Source organism: Pristiophorus japonicus, chromosome 2 (genome assembly GCF_044704955.1).
Source record: "Pristiophorus japonicus isolate sPriJap1 chromosome 2, sPriJap1.hap1, whole genome shotgun sequence".
Classification (NCBI taxonomy): Eukaryota; Metazoa; Chordata; class Chondrichthyes; family Pristiophoridae; genus Pristiophorus; species Pristiophorus japonicus.
In genome coordinates this window covers 292,408,200-292,427,443 of record NC_091978.1, presented here as the reverse complement: position 1 = coordinate 292,427,443, position 19,244 = coordinate 292,408,200, and the positions used below count along the sequence as shown (strand labels likewise).

The 19,244-nt window shown below is 42.7% G+C and overlaps 1 protein-coding gene and 1 long non-coding RNA gene across 5 annotated transcripts in view; one reads left to right on the top strand and one right to left on the bottom strand.

Annotated features, from left to right (window-relative positions):
* znf827 (zinc finger protein 827) overlaps positions 1 to 17,898 on the top strand; it is a 115,547-nt gene extending 97,649 nt beyond the window's left edge. The window contains exons 10-16 of one of the 4 annotated variants that reach the window (XR_011590854.1): positions 68 to 205; positions 391 to 562; positions 707 to 873; positions 1,421 to 1,684; positions 10,391 to 10,568; positions 15,173 to 15,262; positions 16,370 to 16,452. Coding sequence is in view for 3 of the 4 variants with exons in the window: in XM_070871577.1 (XP_070727678.1) it covers positions 68 to 205; positions 391 to 562; positions 707 to 873; positions 1,421 to 1,684; positions 10,391 to 10,568; positions 16,370 to 17,177 (1,727 nt within the window). In the remaining variant the exon portion in view is untranslated. Of the gene's footprint in view, positions 1 to 67; positions 206 to 390; positions 563 to 706; positions 874 to 1,420; positions 1,685 to 10,390; positions 10,569 to 15,172; positions 15,263 to 15,422; positions 15,508 to 16,369 lie in introns of all 4 variants that reach the window. The other 3 variants (XM_070871581.1, XM_070871577.1, XM_070871578.1) reach the window with 3 other exon arrangements.
* LOC139247277 (uncharacterized) overlaps positions 951 to 19,244 on the bottom strand; it is a 34,728-nt gene continuing 16,434 nt past the window's right edge. The window contains exon 3 of the long non-coding RNA XR_011590856.1: positions 951 to 1,663. This is a non-coding gene — a long non-coding RNA (uncharacterized lncRNA). The remainder of the gene's footprint in view (positions 1,664 to 19,244) is intronic.

Here is a 19,244-nt window from a genome sequence, read left to right as displayed (position 1 = left end):
AACATAGTTGAAAACACTGTTATGCCTGTGAAGTAAAGACTACATAAGAACTATTGTCCATTTGCAGAAGCAGGAAAATTAACTGTCGAGTCAGGGACTATAACCGCGCCGTGGAAATTTTGTGAGCAGCTTTTTCCCTGTAAGGTTTGTGGGAAAGTTTTTGGCCGGCAGCAGACACTGTCTCGACACCTTACTTTGCACACAGGTAAGGAGATGTTATGAATACAGTGTAGTGTTTGTAAGTTTTTAAATCAAAAATGTTTATAAACTGGATGAGAGACAAAAGGAAATGTAGATATCAAATTTGAAATGACCTTCCCATAGAGGGACTGAAAGGTTGTCCCATAAGGGTATTTAAAAGCTAACCACTGTAAACTGTTATTTTTGTAGAAGAAAGAAGGTACAAGTGTCACTTGTGTCCATATGCTGCCAAGTGTCGAGCGAACTTAAACCAGCATTTGACAATCCATTCAGTGAAGTTAGTGAGTGGAGATTCTGAGGACATAGCTACTGCTGTAACCTCAAACAGTTGTGATCGTAAGAACAGTCCATATTACTACAGGTAACTTCTGTTTCTGTTTTGCAGGATGTTAATTCACCGCCGTTCAAGGTCACACTGGACCAGTGTTATTTTACTTAAAATATTGCAAATATAAGAAACAAAATGAAAAGCAATAGTTTTCATGTTGCCTAATTTTCTATCTAGCTGCCATGTTTGTGGATTTGAGACTGAGGTGAACCTGCAGTTTGTCAGCCACATGTCGTTACATGTAGATAAGGAGCAGTGGATGTTTTCATTGTGCTGCAGTATCTGTAATTTTACCTGCATGGATGAAACGGAAATGAAAGCACATGTGGATGCAGCACATGCAGGTAACCAAGGCAGCTAATTTTAGTGCTGGGCTACAGCTTGTTTTGGTTGTACGCATTTTTAATTTTCCTCCCTGGTGACATCTATTAAATTGCATTTAAAATCCAGTAACACCATAGCCTGGTAAGTGAATATAAATCAAAAAAAATCCTTACTTAAGTTTTGAGTTCAGTTTTAACCAAATGTAAGGCAAGTTCTAATTGTCTTTTTCTAACCATATCGAATTAATAAAGAAAATTGCTAGGAAATTCTACGTGAGTTCTTCCAATCTCCCAATATAACTTGGGTGGAAGACCAGCAGAATCCCAGAAAAACTATATAAACGGCTGTTTTCAGACATTTACGCCATTTCTAATGGGATTCACCTAATCTCCTGCCAAAGTAACAGTAGAAAACCAGAGAACCCCCACAGAATTTTCAGGGCAAATGTTTTTATGTCAAATTAAGCTATCGCTGGCTTAGTGTTACACTTGTCAAAAAATATATGCTGGCATCTAATGGCAGAACCTTTCCTGGGTCTGAACTTCACTGTATTTGACATTTCTGCAGATGAGAGAGTCCAAACACACTCTTGTCTTAGCCCCACCAGTGAATCCAAGGCAGTTCCAACGTTCTCCTCTTCTTCGTCGTCATCATCATCGTCTTCGTTATCATCGTCTTCATTGTCTTCATCTTCAGCACTTTGTGATTCTGTCACTGAATCTGAAATTCACAACTCTGACTTCACCAACGAAAAGCGAACCTCTTCCTTCAACCTTCCAGTGATATTCAGTGGGTCATCTACACCAGGATCTGAGGAAAAATCGGAGAAAGGTGAGAGAATGATTATTGTCTCAAGAATCCAATTGAAGATTTTTATCTTGTTAACTTTACCCAGATGGTTGCATTCTTTTTCCCTTCTTGTGTCAAGCCACTTTAGCACCTTAATCTGGAAGCCAAGTCGATGAGGAAGTACTTCTTATTCATAGACCTGAGATCTTTCTTGCCATGCAACTGAATATTAAAATGCGAGCTTGCACCCTGTATGACAAGCCGGAATGGTGTAGAAGTAGCTAGGATTTAATTAGAGGCTGTCTTTCAGTAAGTTTCTAAATAAAAGACAGGAGACCGTAAGTCTGCAAGAAAGGTGCACAGGAAGCTTTTTAGTTCAAAAAATCAATGATGATAAAGATGGCGAGTGAATGCAGCATGTTGTTCAGCATGGAAATTTAACTTCCAGTTACTGCAGGTGTCAAAGAAAGCAGGTTATTCTGGGTGTCAAGAACCCACTAGTCCTAAACGATTTTTTTTTGGTCTGCTAAGGTATTAAAACTTAGAATTTTTATTGCTACAAAGAAATAGTTTGAATTTCAGTTGAAAGAACTTAGTGTTTGGGCTTTACCCCAAGACGCTTGTGTTCACATTCCTGGACAGCATTTTCCATAAACAGATCAAATCTCCCATGATCCAAAATCTTCATCCATATACATGTTGTGCATGGAATAAAGTGCCCAAATTTAATGATTAACTCCTGATCACTGGAAAATATGTGGGATGTCCACCATGTTGTCCTATCATTTCTATAAGGAAAGACTTGAATATATAGCACCTTTCACGACCACCGAACGTTGCAAAATGCTTTACAGCCAATGAAGTACTTTTGGAGTGTAGTCACTGTTGTAATGTGGAAAACACGACAGCCAATTTGCATGCAAGCAAGCTCCCACAAACAGCAATGTGATAATGACTAGATAATTTTTTTTTGTTATGTTGATTAAGGAATAAATACTGGCCAGGACACCAGGGATAACTCCCCTGCTCTTCTTCGAAATAGTGCAATGGGATCTTTTACGTCCACTTGAGAGAACAGACGGGGCCTCGGTTTAACGTCTCATTCGAAAGACGGCATCTCCGACATTGCAGTGCTCTCTCGTAGAGGTGGACAGTATGCTATCAGACCAATACCTAGAGGACAAAATTAGTTGGCTACATTTATTTACGGCTAAAATAATAGACAGAAGTCAAAAAGAGCAGGAAGATGTCCAGCAGCACAGTGCTTTTTTAAAAAAAAACTACAATTTGTCCACAAGGGGTTAATATACGCTGTTCATAAACTGTATTGCTTGCATGGTGTAATGAGCAACAGGACTTTTGATTAAACAATGAGGTTTATTTCTTGGTCAACCTTTTAAGATGAGATGTACATAGATGATGCAAATCCAGTTTGTCCATAGACTTTGGATCTCGTTGACCGGAATAAGCTTAGCAGCCTATCTTGCAATGTATGCAATGGGACTTATTTCATGTTACAAGCATTTTTTTCAAGTAAGCCTACTGACAGTTTAACATATCTTGCACCTTGCAAAATGAGATGTCAACCAATCTCACCAAAAGATATTAACTGTTGATGCATCTCATTGCTGTTTGTGGAGCATCACCATGAACAAATACCTACAACAGTGACTACACTTAAAAGCAACTCATTGTATGCAAAGCACTTTGAGATAATTCTAAGGGACACAATAAGGCGCTAAGTTCAAGATCTTTTTTCTTTTTAATAATGTCTCCATATTTATTTCCTTAAACATGCCTTTCCTTCAGTGTGGTTTCGCCCCAATATTCGATTACTCTAATGACTCAGAATTTCATGTAGCCCAATACATTTTGGAACAACGAAGTAAACCCATTTAGGGCAGATGTTTCCTATTGAATATAATGACCAAATCAGATTGCATGCAGCTAGTTACATGTATTGCAACATGGCAATAAGATCCTCACACAAACCTTTCAGAAATGTAGCAGCCCAAAACCATTTATTTTAAAATCTGATTAACCATAATTATCTGAAATCACATAATAAACACAGAAATCTCCCTGAATGTCAGAGGACATCCTTATAATGCAGACACTTTACTATAGTCTTTAGTTTTATAATTGCTTCACCTATGATGGGGCAATTAGAGTGCTAAGAATAATCCTCCATTTATGCCACCATAAATCGCATGTTTCTAAGAATTTACTGAGAGGAGCTGTAAGGACTGTAGACACAAGGCCGAAATCTGCAGCCTTTGCTGCGCACTCTTGCCATAACTCTGGCGGGAATCCAGCAGGAAGGGTCCCAAATTAGGTACGGGCTCAAATACCCCAGGTCCCCGGCTTTTCTTTGGAGTTTCTGTGGAATCTTTGGGGCATCCACCTTCCCCAAACGAGTTCAGCAGCGTTGAGATGACATGACCGAGGGGGGGAACTCCCAGGTCAGGTGTTTCCATGTCCCTGGCTTGACAGAGCATGGGTGGACAGGTACACTGAGTGAGAGACAGCATACAGACCAATCCAATGACCGATACGGAACCCACCTGACAAACCAGGCCTGAAACAGAATTTCATGACGGTAAAGGGAAAAATAGGAGCACATTAATTATGTTTCAGATTAGGGGGGCGTAATGTTACGTTACCCCTGCCGCTCCAACCCAGCATGCCCCTCTGCAGTCTCTTGGGGAAGACAGGCATTTGAGGCACGCCTCTAGTGTCGCGGGCCCCTTCCTGGGGTATTTAAACTAGGGAATCGCCTCTTTCACCGGTGAATTTTGCAGGGTCCTGGATGGACATATTCTGGCACTTACTCTGGGATACGATGGGTTTTTAGCCCCACTATCTTTTTAAACAGCCTGGTTTCTGTGAAGTGCAAGTTTGATTATAATGTTGTTTATTATCTTGCCAATCTTTCTGCTTGTGTGCATTATTTTTATCTGTAAATAAACATGTAGTTTTAGATTATATGCAGTGATCCAGCAATGTGGTACTTCCACCTTGGCAGGTGACAGGAGAGAGTGGTGAGCATCCCATTCTCAAGGAAGCGATTTACCACATTTCAGGGTTAATTGCTAGACCTAAATTATACTGACAGGCACGCAGCAGAGTGTACAGATGTAGTTTCAGCATGCAAGACACTCGATCTGCTTACTGAAACTGTTCTTAAACTTGAGGAAGGAGGGCGGGGTTGGGGAGGAGGTGACCGTGATGGTTAAAGGCCCTAAAATGTAACATCATGATTCCTTGAATGGTGAATCCAGGCTCTGTGTTTTTCTATTATGGGAGATTGTGCCAGTGATGCCTACTCCTGGCGCATGGTATCAATTGTAGTAAATCTGGCAAGTTTATTTTTGGATTGCTGCCTGCTGCATGAGACTTGCATGTCTGGGTTCAACAGCACTTGCACAGAACTAATCTAATATAAAAACAGCTTATGCTGTTGGAGGAAGTAGTGCCCATATTTTCCCCACCCTCCATCTTGCCGAGGCTGATCATAACTCATAACTAACATAGGGCTCAATTTTCCCTGTTCACTTGCACCGTTTTGTTTGGCGTATTTACTTTTTTGAAAGTTTCCCTCTGCGATCTGCGCCGGCGCAACTGACTTAGTTACGATTTTTTAAGGCCAGTTTTTTTTACTTGATGTTCCCTCATGTCTGCGCCATTTTTTTTTTCAATTGTTCGCAGTTTGGCCAACATTTTTTTCTCAAGTTGGCGTATCTGGCCACACCCAAAAAACCTTCTGGTGAGTTAAGAAAACCAGCGCACATTCACAAATCTGCGCTGAAAGACGCCATTGTTTTTAAATCGAAGATTTTGGAGGGAGTCAAGAACACTATCAAAATCAATAATAAAGTTCAACTTTTTTTTAACCCGTCAACGTAGAAGTGTAAATTTGTTGGATTTCAGAAGTTTTCTCTATTTTTACTCACTCACATGCCACCACCGAACGTCTTGAAGCAGGACTGGAGGGTCGTAGCTTTGGCCGGCAGAATCGGCCTCGCGCCCAGACACACCGACTCGGGGTTCGGCTACAAAACAAGCCGTGGGGGGGAGCGAGGAGGAGAGATAGGGAGAGGCCGATCAGAAGGCTTGGAGCCCGGGGAGGGGGAGTGAGAGAGAAGTCGCAAGATCTTTGGGTGTGGTCCATTCATACAGACCTGGAGAGAGACTACTGCGAACCTGTGCTGCCTGCTTTCCTGCCGTTTTGAGCTTCTTTCAAAGATTAAGTTTAAGTATGGGGGCAATACTAACAATGCCACACCTTGTGCGAGCCTTCTGCATCATGCTGCTGTGTAGGAGACAATTGATTCGACCTCATCGCATCAGGAACATCAGAGCCCGTGGGGTGCTGCGCAGGAGGCCTTGCCCACCTCTGGTATATCGAGACAGGCATTCGTGCCTCAACCTGAGTGATGCAGACTGTGTCAGAAGGCTGCGTTTCCGCAAAAGTTGTGAGTGAGATCTGTGAGTTGGTCAAAACAGACCTGCAACCGAGAAGCATCAGGAGGACTGCTTTGTCAGTTGAAGTGAAGGTTACAGCTGCACTTTCATTCTATGCCTCTGGATCGTTTCAAGCTACAACTTGAAATATGCAACACATGTCTCCATTCGCCAGGTCATGGCTGCACTGTACATGTGTAAGAATGACTTCATAAAGTTCCCCATGACCGCCCAAGCAATAAGCAATCCATGACAGGGCTGTGAAGTGAACTTCTTCAGGATTGCTGGCTTCCCAAAGGCACATCATCATCATAGGCAATCCCTCGAAATTGAGGAAGACTTGCTTCCACTCTAAAAGTGAGTTCTTAGGTGACTGAACAGTCCAATACAGGAATTACAGTCTCTGTCACAGATGGGACAGATAGTCGTTGAAGGAAAGGGTGAGTGGGACTGGTTTGCCACACGTTCCTTCCACTGCCTGTGCTTGTTTTCTGCATTCTCTCGGCGACAAGAACTCGAGGTGCTCAGCGCCCTCCCGGATGCACTTCCTCCACTTAGGGCGGTCTTTGGCCAGGGACTCCCAGTCGGTGAGGATGTTGCATTTTATCAATGAGGCTTTGAGGATGTCCTTGAAATGTTTCCTCTGCCCACCTTGGGCTCACTTGCCATGTAGGAGTTTCAAGTAGAGCACTTGCTTTGGGAGTCTAGTGTCAGGCATGTGAACAATGTGGCCCGCTCAACGGAGCTGGTCGAGTGTGGTCAGTGCTTGGATACTGGGGATGTTGGCCTGATTGAGGACACTAATGTTGGTGCGTCTGTCCTCCCAGGGGATTTGCAAGATCTTGCAGAGACATCGTTGCTGGTATTTCTCCAGCGATTTGAGGTGTCTACTGTATATGGTCCACGTCTCTGAGCCATACAGGAGGGTGGGTATCACTAAGCCACGTAGACCATGAGCTTCGTGGCAGATATGTCTCCAAGTCATAGTCAACATCTTCACTGAGGTATACGAAAGCATGGCCTTACACTAAACATCCATATGACAAAGGTCTTCCACCAACCTGACTCCGCCACACAGCACTGCCCCCTAGTCAACAAGATCCATGGCGCGGCCCTGGACAACGTGGACCACTTTCCATACCTCAGGAGCCTATTATCAGCAACGGCAGACATCGACGACTAGGTTCAACACCGCCTCCAGTGCGCCAGCGCAGCCTTCGGCCACCTGAGAGAAAGTATGTTTAAAGATCAGGCCAAAGGTACAGGGCTGCATTGATTGTACCCACATCGCCTTGCGAGCACCTTTTGAAGGATTCCGAGATGTACAAGAACAGAAAAGGCTTCCGCTTCATTAATGTGCAGCTCGTGTGATATGTCAGTCGATACAAGTTACCCTGGCAGCACCTATGATGTGTTAATCCTATGCTGCAGCGTTATATCTGCCATGTTTCAGCAGCAGCAGCCAGAAAGGGGGACAAAAGGTATGGCCTCGCCACATGGCTCATGATGCCCCCACGCGTAACCCGGACAGAAGCTGACCGTCAATACAACATGTCGCACATTGCGACATGCAGCATCACTGAGAGGACCATTGGCATATTGAAACAGCGTTACCGATGCCTGGACCATTCCGGAGGCTACTTGCTGTACTCCCCTGAGATTGTCGGTCAATTCACTGCTGCATGCTGCATAACTTCGCCATCATGAGGCAGCAGTACCTGGTAGTGGAAGACCCACATGCGGTGAGAGTGGCTGATAATGATGTGGAAGATGCAGGTGACGAGCAGGAGGAGGAAGAGGACGATGAAGATGAGGAAGCCATGCAAGTGCCTGAGGCCGGAGCATGGCGGGCCATCGTGCTGCTTTAATGATTGCTCGAGCCTTGCGTCAGCAGCTCATCCGTGAAAGCTTTACTGATGCGTGAGGGCTCAGTGACAACTATTCCACATGGACATGTTTACTGTTTGGAGCTGTTGCGTAATGTTCTGTTGTGTTAATGGAACATGATTCAGTTTTAATGTAAAATATATTTTATTCAAAAGTTTACCATGTACTTAACTTTAATAATGATTCTTGTATCAAACTTTACTTTAAGATCACTTTTTTTAAAAACTTGTAAATTTACATAACTTACAAAAACTTTTAATTTGAGAACAGTTACAACAGTAACAATAATAACAGTAGAAAAGAAAGGCTGCACTCACCTCTCATTCCCCCTTATTCTAAGACCGCCTGCTGCACTTGGTCTTGGACACCACCACCCCTGCCCGCAGGCGGTGGCGCAGTGTTTCTGGGCTTGATGCCAAGCTTATTCTTTCTAACATCTCGGGTACTGCGCACCTCTTGTAGGTGGAGGACGTCGGTGTCAGGCGGCAAGTTGGAGGGCCCAGGTGGCAAGTTGGAGGGCCTGGCTTTGGGCTCTTTAGAGGCTGGAGTGGGAGTAACTGTTGATTCTGTCAATGAACGTGGGGTCTGGGCATGTTCCCTTGCAGCAGCTAACTCCAACTCCAGTCTCTCATGCACCCTGACAGTGTCTCAACAACCTGCAAAATTCCCTCACTCATGGTCAGTGATGTGGTTTGCACTACCTCTGACATTCCCTCCCTCATGGCCACTATTCCCTCACTGATGGTCCCGGATATCGTTCCCATTTCTCATATCATTGCTGTTACTTCTCCCGACAGTCCCGCTACCTCATCTGGATCCAGGAGTGATCAGGTAAGGTCACTGCTCTGCACTCAATGACATTATCTGAACCACATCTGTTAGATCTCGCACCTCAGGAGAGTGCGGTCGAGCTCTCCTTCCCCTCCTCCCCACGGATGTGGCTTGCACCGCAACACTGGGACCCGCAGCCTGGGACAGTGGGGCCCTGGGTGTGCCTCGCTGCACCCCATCACTGGGACCCGCAACCTCGGAAGGTGTGAAACCATGTCCCACAAACACTCAAACCATGAGTCACGGAAGGGGCTGTTGCCTCCATGAGCCGCACCTCCTCCAAAGTCAGTATAACAGTGGGAGCTCCATCCCCTCCCCCTCCCCCTCACCCCCATGTTCTTGGTCTGGAGGGTTGGATTGGAAGATGTTCTCTTCAGGTACATCCTTGTCTGAATCATCTTCTGCATTGTCAGGGTTGGCCTCAAGTTCTAAAAAAGATAACAGAACAGTCAGCAGGGGAGGAGGCAGGGTGGATGGCATGAGTAGGCTCACACATCGCAGGCCTGGCAGCAGGCTGATTTGAAGGACCAAGATGAACTTGCAGGACTTACCCTCTCCCTTGAGTGTGGGACCAGCTTGTGCAGTACTGGTTGCTTTTTTTCCAGGCAGGACCCATCAAAGCAGCGTCCCTCTCTTTGAAGAGTGTCAGTGGGTGCAGATATGCCGGGCCTCCTCTTGTCCAAGTTCTTTCCCTTTTATTATGTGCCACCTTTCTCTGCAAAGATGAAAATGCAACTTTTTAGAGAGGGTGTCTTTCTACCGGGTGGGACATATACAGCTGGTCACATTTACAATTGCAATTCCATTGAATAAATTAAAATATTACTTACACTTGACCAAGGTCCTGCCATTTCTTTTTAGACTGGCCTCCAGATCTCCTGGTGGTCACCATTTTTAATCTTCTGTAACTTGGTTCCAGCGTTTCTTCTTTGGTTGGAACTTTTATGTGACTCCTGCTGGTGTCCAGCTCCTGCCATCTGTTCTCAATCATAGTAACTAGTGTCTCCATTTCTTCCTGTAAGAAATTCTTGGTCCTTGCACTGCGTTGCATTTTGTATTGCTCCAACTACGATTTTCCCAATGCTCTCACAGCACTCCTTCTCACACACAACTGGCTGATTGCAAATGCGAGCTGTACTGAACATGCACGTCCATCGGAACGTCGTCAAAAACGCAACTTTTTCCCCCCCCGCGCATGCGCAGAAGGAGCGGCTTCGTTTTTCGGCGCAGACAGCAGGCTCCACCTCCCACCCCCCCCCCCCCCCCCCCCCTCAAGGTGACTGGACACGCTGCTCCAAATTTGAATTATACATCGGGAAAACTTTGGCCAAATATTTCTGGCCTAGAAAAACGGTCATATTTCTGACAATACACCAGAAAACAGGCTTGAGGAAAATTGAGCCCTCCATTACTGTTTTTTATTGGGACTTGTTAATCAAACCTAATATAACTTATAACAGTATTGTGCTATATGCCCAGCATAATATATATATACTTTAAAATCCACCCTGTCCTAATGTTTTCATTTTTAGATTTATAATTATGGTGCTTGTGTTAATCCTTTAGGTTTTGAGTGCATCTTCTGTAACTTTGTGTGTAAAACAAAGATGATGTATGAACGACATCTGCAGATCCACCTCATCACCAGGATGTATGAGTGTGACATCTGTCACAAATTTTTGAAAACACCAGAGCAACTGTTGGAGCACAAAAAATGCCATAACGTATCCACTGGAGGACTCAAGTAAGGAAAGCTGGGATGTAGACTGCCATTCTCAGGGTTGGCATTTAGGAAACTAATGGCACTAATTATTTTTTTAAGTTTTGGGTTTGATGCAAGCTAAACTTATACTGGCTTTCAGAAACTTATTCTAGTATTAAAAAATGTTAGAGAAGATCATCCAGTTTTGTTCAGTACCACAAAAAGCAAAATACAAGAAATCTGAAATAGAACAGAAAATGTTGGAAATGCTCAGCGTGTTTGGCTGCATTCTTAGTGAAAGGAAAACGGTTAGGTTAACATTTCAGATCTATGATCCTTTGTCAGAACCTAGTTCTGACGAAGGGTCATAGATCTGATACATTAACCTAACCTTTTTCCTTTCTGCACAGATTTTGTCTGACCTGCTGAGGGTTTCCAGCATTTTAGGTTTTGTTTTGTTCAGTACCAGCTGCTCCTGTTACTGTTGAAAGTTGTGTTCCGTTTAACACCAAACCTGTTGAAATGCTAACAGTAGTTTCCTTAAACTGGAGATGAAACTGATGATTTGAGAATAATTGCAATTTTGTACACAAGGAATGGCCACTTCAAGGAGGTACTGGAGGGTTAACAATGATGGGAGGTATCACAGTTGAGTCCAATCCTGTCCTTAACTAGCACCCATGTACATGCAAATTTAGTAAAATTCACTAGATAATGAAGAGGAATAAGGTGATTTTCTTTCTCCTTCCCAGAGGGCAATTGTAGCAACCACATTGCTGCTGTAATTAAAATAGGTTAACCTTAGACTAGTATATCAAGTATGAAGTGGAGAGTTTCTATTTGAACAGTGAACTTTCTTTCAGTGGCATTTGCTCTTGAGAAACTAAGCCCTTTTTTTATTTTTTTAAACTGGTGTGTCATGGGTAACTACATATAATCCAGATTTTACTGCAGACTATTATTGAGAATGCATTGCAAAAGATAAGCAATGATGACCGCAATAACAATAACTTGCATTTATATAGCCCCTCTAACGTAGAAAAACTTCTCGAGGCACTTCCCGGTGGCATAACCAGACAAAAATGGACATCAAGCCAACAAAGGAGATATTAAGAGGGGTGACCATAAGCTTGGTCAAACAGGTGGGTTTTGAGGAGGATCTTAATGGAGGAGAGGGAGGTGGAGTGGCAGAGAGAGTTAGGTGGTGGGGGGGTGGGGGGGGATTCCAAAGCAATGGGCAATGGGCAATGGGCCTAAGCAGCTGAAGGCACGGCTGCCAAAGAATGGGAAGAAGGCAGGAGGGAATACAAAAGAAGCCAGAGTAAGAGGAACAGAGAGTTTGGGGGGGAAAGTTGTAGGACTGGAGGGAGGTTACAGAGATGGCTTTTTTGGAGCAGGATGAGTGACAAAGGCAGTTTTGAAAGGGATGGCGACAGTACTTGAGAGAATCATTTACAATATCAGCTAGCACGTAGGCCAAGGTGGGAAGCAGTTAAGTGGGAATGGGGGTCAAAGAAGATGAAGGTGGGTCTTATGAACAATATAACCTTGTGAGGGGAAATGATGGAAGAGAAACTAGAGAAAGATGTGGGTTCAGCACTAGAGCAGGGGAAGCCTGGGGAAAGATGTGGCTTGGTGGGCAAGGAGAAGAAGAGAAAGCAACAGAGATACTGGACGTATGGTGTCAATTTTGCTGACAAAGAAGTCCATGAGCTCCTCGCATTTGTTGGAAGTGAGGAAGGAAGGCGCAGAGGCGAGGGGTTTACAGAAACAGTTGGTAGTAACATAGAAACATAGAAAATAGGTGCAGGAGTAGGCCATTCAGCCCTTTGAGCCTGCACCACTATTCAGTAAGATCATGGCTGATCATTCACCTCAGTACCCCTTTCCCACTTTTTCTTCATACCCCTTGATCCCATTAGCTGTAAGGGCCATATTTAACTCCCTCTTGAATATATCCAATGAACTGGCATCAACAACTCTCTGCAGTAGGGAATTCCACAGGTTAACAAATCTGAGTGAAGAAGTTTCTCCTCATCTCAGTCCTAAATGGCTTACCCCTTATCCTTAGATTATGTCCCCTGGTTCTGGACTTCCCCAACATTGGGAACATTCTCCCTGCATCTAACTGTCCAGTCCGTCAGAATTTTATGTTTCTATGAGATCCCCTCTCATCCTTCTAAACTCCAGTGAATACAGGCCCAGTCGATCCAGTCTCTCCTCATATCTCAGTCCTGCCATCCCTGGAATCAGTCTGGTGAACTTTCGCTGCACTCCCTCAATAGCAAGAACGTCCTTCCTCAGATTAGGGGACCAAAACTGAACACAATATTCCATGTGAGGCCTCACTAAGGCCCTGTACAACTGCAGTAAGACCTCCCTGCTCCTCTACTCAAGTCCCCTAGCTATGAAGGCCAACATACCATTTGCTGCCTTCACTGCCTGCTGTATCTGTATGCCAACTTTCATTGACTGATGTACCATGCCACCCAGGTCTCGTTGCACCTCCCCTTTTCCTAATCTGCCACCATTCAGATAATCTGTCTTCGTGTTTTTACCACCAAAGTGGATAACCTCACATTTATCCACATTATACTGCATCTGCCACGTGTTTGCTCACTCACCTAACCTGTCCAAATCACCCTGCAGCCTTTTAGCGTCCTCCTCACAGCTCACACTGCCACCCAGCTTAGTGTCATCTGCAAACTTGGAGATATTACACTCAATTCCCTCATCCAAATCATTAATGTATATTGTAAATAGCTGGGGTCCCAGCACTGAGCCCTGCGGCACCCCACTAGTCACTGCCTGCCATAGTGGAAATAAGAAGCTGGGGTTTTGCTCGTCAGGTTGATCTTGAAGTGAGCGATTTGGCAAGGCCTGATAGCACTTGATGTGGTTCAGCAAGATCTCTTGCTGGTTGGGTAAATCGGTTATGCCCCAGAAATGCTCAAGTCTGTGACCTTTGGCCTTGAGGGAGCAAAGATGGCCATACCAGGCTGGAATGATTGGAATAGGAGATATATAAAGATTTTCCTAGGGACAAGGGTATCAAAGGTGCAGGAGAACAAAATGGTTAAGCTGATCAACAACTGCAGAAGTACTGTGGTGAATGGAGGGCCAAAGGCTAAGCATTTGGTAACTTGAAAGTGCAGCTGTAAGTGACTTGGGAAATCAAGAAGGGCCATTAGAAGCAGATAAGAGGGTATCCTCAGAATCTTACCCCAGTAAAGAGCCAGCACCTTCAAGGAAGGAGGAACAGGAGAGAAAACTAGTAAAATAGGAAGAAGAAAAACAAATTAAATAAAATATTAAATAATGTCTTAACTTCTCTCTTTCCCAAACTTGGAGGGAATATTGCAGCCTGGGTTTATATAAAATATACAGCAAGTAATTGAAATCTTTAGAGAATTGATTTCCTCAAGTATTTTGATTTTGGTTAAAAGGGTGTGCATTGCAAAATAACTTCTATACAACTGAACAACATTGTTCTCCTTTGGTAGCTCAGATAACTAGTGCATTGAGTGGCTGATTCATCTATGAAAGAGAGGACCCAGGTTCTATCCCAGCCTATAATGAGTAAGCCGATCTCAGCCTAGATGCTACAATTGTCCTCCATACCCTTTCGTTTAGAGGAACAGATTAGTCAGAATTCCCCTTCTTGGTCATTATGCAGTGACCCTTGCTGCAACTGGGCACCTGTGAACTACGTTAAGAGCAGGATCAGACTCTACTGTGATGTGCCTACCAGTTGCCAATATTTACTGTCAGTGCTCACATGATTAATGGCCATTTGGGGCAGTATGGAGTCAGCACTTTCAGTGGAAGAGAAAGAAAAGAGAGAAAATTGTGTTTTTAAAAAGAGGAAGGGGGAAAAAAGTATTAAATTAAATATTTTTAATGACAATGGAGCAGGTCTAATGTGTTGGATGACAAGTTCTGTTTCAGTGTAGTGTGTTAGTTTCTGCAGTCTGTTAACTGAATTGGATCTGCCCCTCTTCTCTCTACCATACTTGAGCAGTCATAGTGCCATGAGCTGATGAATGAATTAATTTCCTATGCTCATTAAGGTGAGGGATATTACTGGGGATTGAAATGTTTTTCTACTTTTAATATCCAGTATCAATACCCATCTTGCCCACTACTTTTTTGGCTTGCCCATATGAACTTTCAGTTTCTCACTTTACTCCTGGCCATTGATGAGTTAACATAGAATTTCTGGCAAACAATATTATAAAGTTTCTCATTCTCTAAATTTTGCAACAGTCACACAAAAGTACCTCCACCTTTTCTAATCTTAAACCTCTTTCCTTTGTCTTTCCTTTTCTATTCATAATATTGTCTTAAAGGCCCAGATCTTCCCACTCTGGCTGTGTTCCCTGACATGTCTGTGTCCATCTCTTCTAGTGCAGTCTGCTGCCTCAATCTTTGCAGTTTCCATCTCACTTACTCTCCCACTGGTCCCTGTGGTGTCCATGTCTTAAGCGTTTGCACACATCTCTAATACCTGTCTGCATCATCTATCTTTAGTGCTGGAATATCCTTGACCAGGCTATTTTTATGCATCTGTCTTTCCCGCTACCCATCTCCAAAATTAATAAATCCTTGGTCTCCTTATTCATTTCTCTAAATATTTATTTGAACAGATACTTTGAACCATGAAGTTGCAATTTCTGTAAAGTGATGTGGTATAAATCGGATGCACAACTTTGACTTGATGGTTTACTGTGGCATTGGTGAGTTGTAAAGACTTTTTTTGGTAAACCACTAAGCCTCGTTGTATATCCTTTATTTACATAAATTTTCTATATGAAATGTAGAAACCACATTCCAGTTTGAGATTATGCCAAATTAATTATTGCAGTGCTGAATTATAAACGATTTATGCTTGTATAGGGCTTCTTACATAGCAGAATTTCCTACGGCACTTCGTTGAGGGGCTAATCTCACACCAGGCAGGAGTTAGAGGAGGTAACCAAAGGTATGGACATAGAATTAGGTTTTAAGAAGCTTTTGAAGGTGAGGGAAAACATGGCAAGGCAAGTGTGTTTAGGAAGGGAATTACACAATGTTGGGCCATGGTGCCTGAGCACTTCACCAGGAGCTGGGAAACAAGTAAGAATCCAGAATCAGAAGTGTGAAGGGTGCAAGCTGGGAAGTGGGTCTGGAGGAGGTTAGAGGGTGGAGCAAGGATATGGTGGGATTTGTAAATAAGGACACCAATTTTGAAATCAATGCATTACAAATAGAGAGAATGGTAAAGGAATCCCTTCTTTAAAAGAAGAGATGGTTCTAATTGGTGAAAATGGGAACGGGTTAAATAGCATTTGAAATGTCATTTTGAAAATTCCTAAATAAAATTATGTCTTGACCTGTTTTTACCATTGTGTTGGGAACTTTTGATTACAGAGGAGCAAGTACTTGAAGAAGTCCCCTTTGTGTCTCATCCATAGGAGCATACGCCCCCATAAGTTAAGGGATAGCACTGCATGTTTGTCACCTGGGGGAATGGATGTTACCAACCTCTGCTAGTCCTGTTCTGGGAACATTCCAAGCAGTAAGAGTCTCTGACTTTTTATTACTGAAACATGGTCTATTGGAGGATGCTTTTTTTCTCCACGCTAGATAAAACTTACTTTGAACTTTTGCTGCTGATCTTATAATTTATGGACGTTGAAACCAATTCTGTAGTGTTTCAATGAATGTATTATCTCATACTTTTGATTAGCTTGATGCATTGTTTCAGAATAATACTGCAGTATCAAATATGCTAGTATAATACAATGTGTAGTAACATTAAATTTCAATTTTAAATTCCATCTTTGTTTCTAATTATATATCAGATGCCCATTCTGCATTTATACCACAAACCGTCCTTCAGCCATGGAATGCCATTTAAGGACACACTACAAAATGGAATTCAAGTGTCGTATCTGTCAAGTGGTTAAAGCGAATCAACTGGAACTAGAGATGCACATCCGTGGACATCGCCTCGGCAACCACTACAAGTGCGATCAGTGTGGCTATCTCTCCAAGACGGCCAATAAGCTGATAGAGCATGTTCGTGTTCACACAGGGGAGCGTCCTTTCCATTGCGACCAGTGCAGTTATAGCTGCAAGCGCAAAGACAATCTGAACCTACACAAAAAGCTGAAGCACTCTCCAAGACAGACTCTGTGCTGTGACGAATGCTTCTTTACAACCACACATCCATTTGTTTTCAGCCGCCATGTGAAGAAACATCAGAATGGTGAATATCTGGATGAGGAGAAAAAGGCTCAGCCTGTGACTGGGAAAGAAAGTAACTCTGTCTTAAACAGCAGAAATTCCATAAACCTCCTTTCACCACTTTCAGTTATGTCAGCTTCACAGGCTTTGCAGACTGTTGCACTGTCAGTGACTGGCAACAATAGAATTGCAACGGGATCAGCACTTGGTTTATTTGGCTTGAATGGTATTTCTGCACACCTCAGTAAATACAGGAACTGTGATCTCACATACCTTATTCCACTGACTACACTTTTTCCACAAAACAAATGTGAAGCTACATTCCATTCGTCTCGGCAGCAAACAGCACCCCCAGATACTGTTTCCCCCAAACACTCATTCTTGGCCTATCTTGGCCTAACTGAACAGGCAAACACAGTTTAGGTTTCAGCCACAGAGTGAACAGTGGTTATTGCTGCAATACAAGATTTTTTTTCAAAAATGTTTATTATTGTAGAAGAGTAGAATGTGTAGAAGTGGCTGTAAATGCTTCTTGTATTCATATAAGTGCTGCTTGAATTATATATAAAGTACCTAAATGTCCATAATTGTATGGAAATCCAAGTATTGGAAAGAGGTAGTTGGACTCTGGGCTGAAAAAAATGCCCAGGCTAAAAAAAGGAAATATGTGATGAGGCAGAATTTTGCACAATGCTTAGTCTTGCACATTTTTGTGTTACTTAAAGTAGTATCATTTTCTACCTAGTGTTACTAATTTCAAAGCAGCAGTATGTTGACTAAATCTGATCAGCGCGATAGTGATCAGTCACATTTATTTTGGCGACAACCATTAGCACTTTCGAAGATGCATGACATTGCTGATTTTTGTTTTCAGCATTTATCATCTCCAAGCTTTAGATTGGCACATTGACGTGTTTGCATTCAATGCAGTATAATTGATCTCTGCACTATATTTGGAGTTCATCTTCAGCCACACAATTGAGTTCCAGTGTTTTGTTTTTTGAAAATGCAGCATTGTTTTCAGTATTTTGGGCTTCGTGTAGATGCTGTGTGTGTGTGTGTACTAATATATATAATATATATATATATATTTATTATATATATATATATATATATATATATATATAATATATATATTAGTGTGTGTGTGTGTATATATGAGATATATGTATGAGATATAATATATTTCTCATATATATTTTGCTTTGATTATGCTTTGCTGCATTTAAAAGAAAATCCGTTAAAGGCTGTTTGTGACAGTGATTGGCACTTAGAATTTTTGCTCTATTTCATGTTAAGTTGCATTACCGATGCCTAGTGTAACCTGCAGTATATTCAAAATAAATCTGCATTATTTTAGCTTCCTAGTGCTATATCTTTTCTTAGTTTCGTTCCACCCAAGACAGCATTTGTATGCTTATATTTTCAACATAAGTTTTCTTTTTCATTCCTTGTGATCATGTAATTCATGATGAATCGAAGCTGGAGCTGGTGCACTGAATCCGATACATTTTGCAGCAAACGTGATCCTGTAATGGCGAAACTGATCACTTTCCAAGTTCAACATGTACATATGGCATCATGGTGTCCAAGCCTTTTACAAAAGACAGCTTTTGACAATCATCACCTTTTCCTGTCTTTTTTAGCTATATTATATGTTGCTAATTTCTATTCAAACCGATGAGTTTGGTCAGTTACAAACAAGTAATGCTTTCTGATGTTTCTGCTCAGATAATTCACAGCCCTGCTTTGTGTAATGATTGCGCTATATTGAATGTAGTGAAAATTGGAAAAATTTGGTTCATCCCAGAGGAACAATACCTAATGAAGAAATACTGTTATGTTCTGGGTATAAATGCTTTGTACAAGTCTTGCTGTTATAAAGCAAGAGCAATTTTTAAACTGTCTCTTACTTCACACACTAAGAAGCCAAATCAGCTTTCTGAACTTTACAAAACGTTTTTTGTCTATTTTTAAATTCCTGCACTTTGATCGATTAATTCAGATTTAGTCACCCCCTTTATAATTATGGCCAAGGTTTTCCAGGGTGTCGGCAGGTTGGGTGGGAAAGTGTTTTTTTGGCAGCGGGACGGGAACCGTTGCAACAGTTGACAGATGCTTAACAGGCCTTTGTAACTGTCTGACCTCGGGAACCACACTGTTCGGGGACCAGGGCTGTCAACCTGAGGCGTGAGTTCTGTGGCCATTGCTCCAACTGATTACTTGACAGCTTCACATGTACAGTAAAAGCTGCAACTTGACATCTCATTCCTCAGCCACAAGCTGTTTCTCAGTCTATTTTGAGCGCAGATTCTGCAGGCTTTCCACTCTCCATCCACTGCCATCTCATTGGAAGAACTCACCATTGACAATGTTTCTATCATCTCCACTTCATCTGCCATCTATTCCACCAACATGGGTGCCCTTTATACTCTCAACTTGGTCCTCAGAATCCCACTACGCTCAGCCCCAACACCAACAACAGCAACC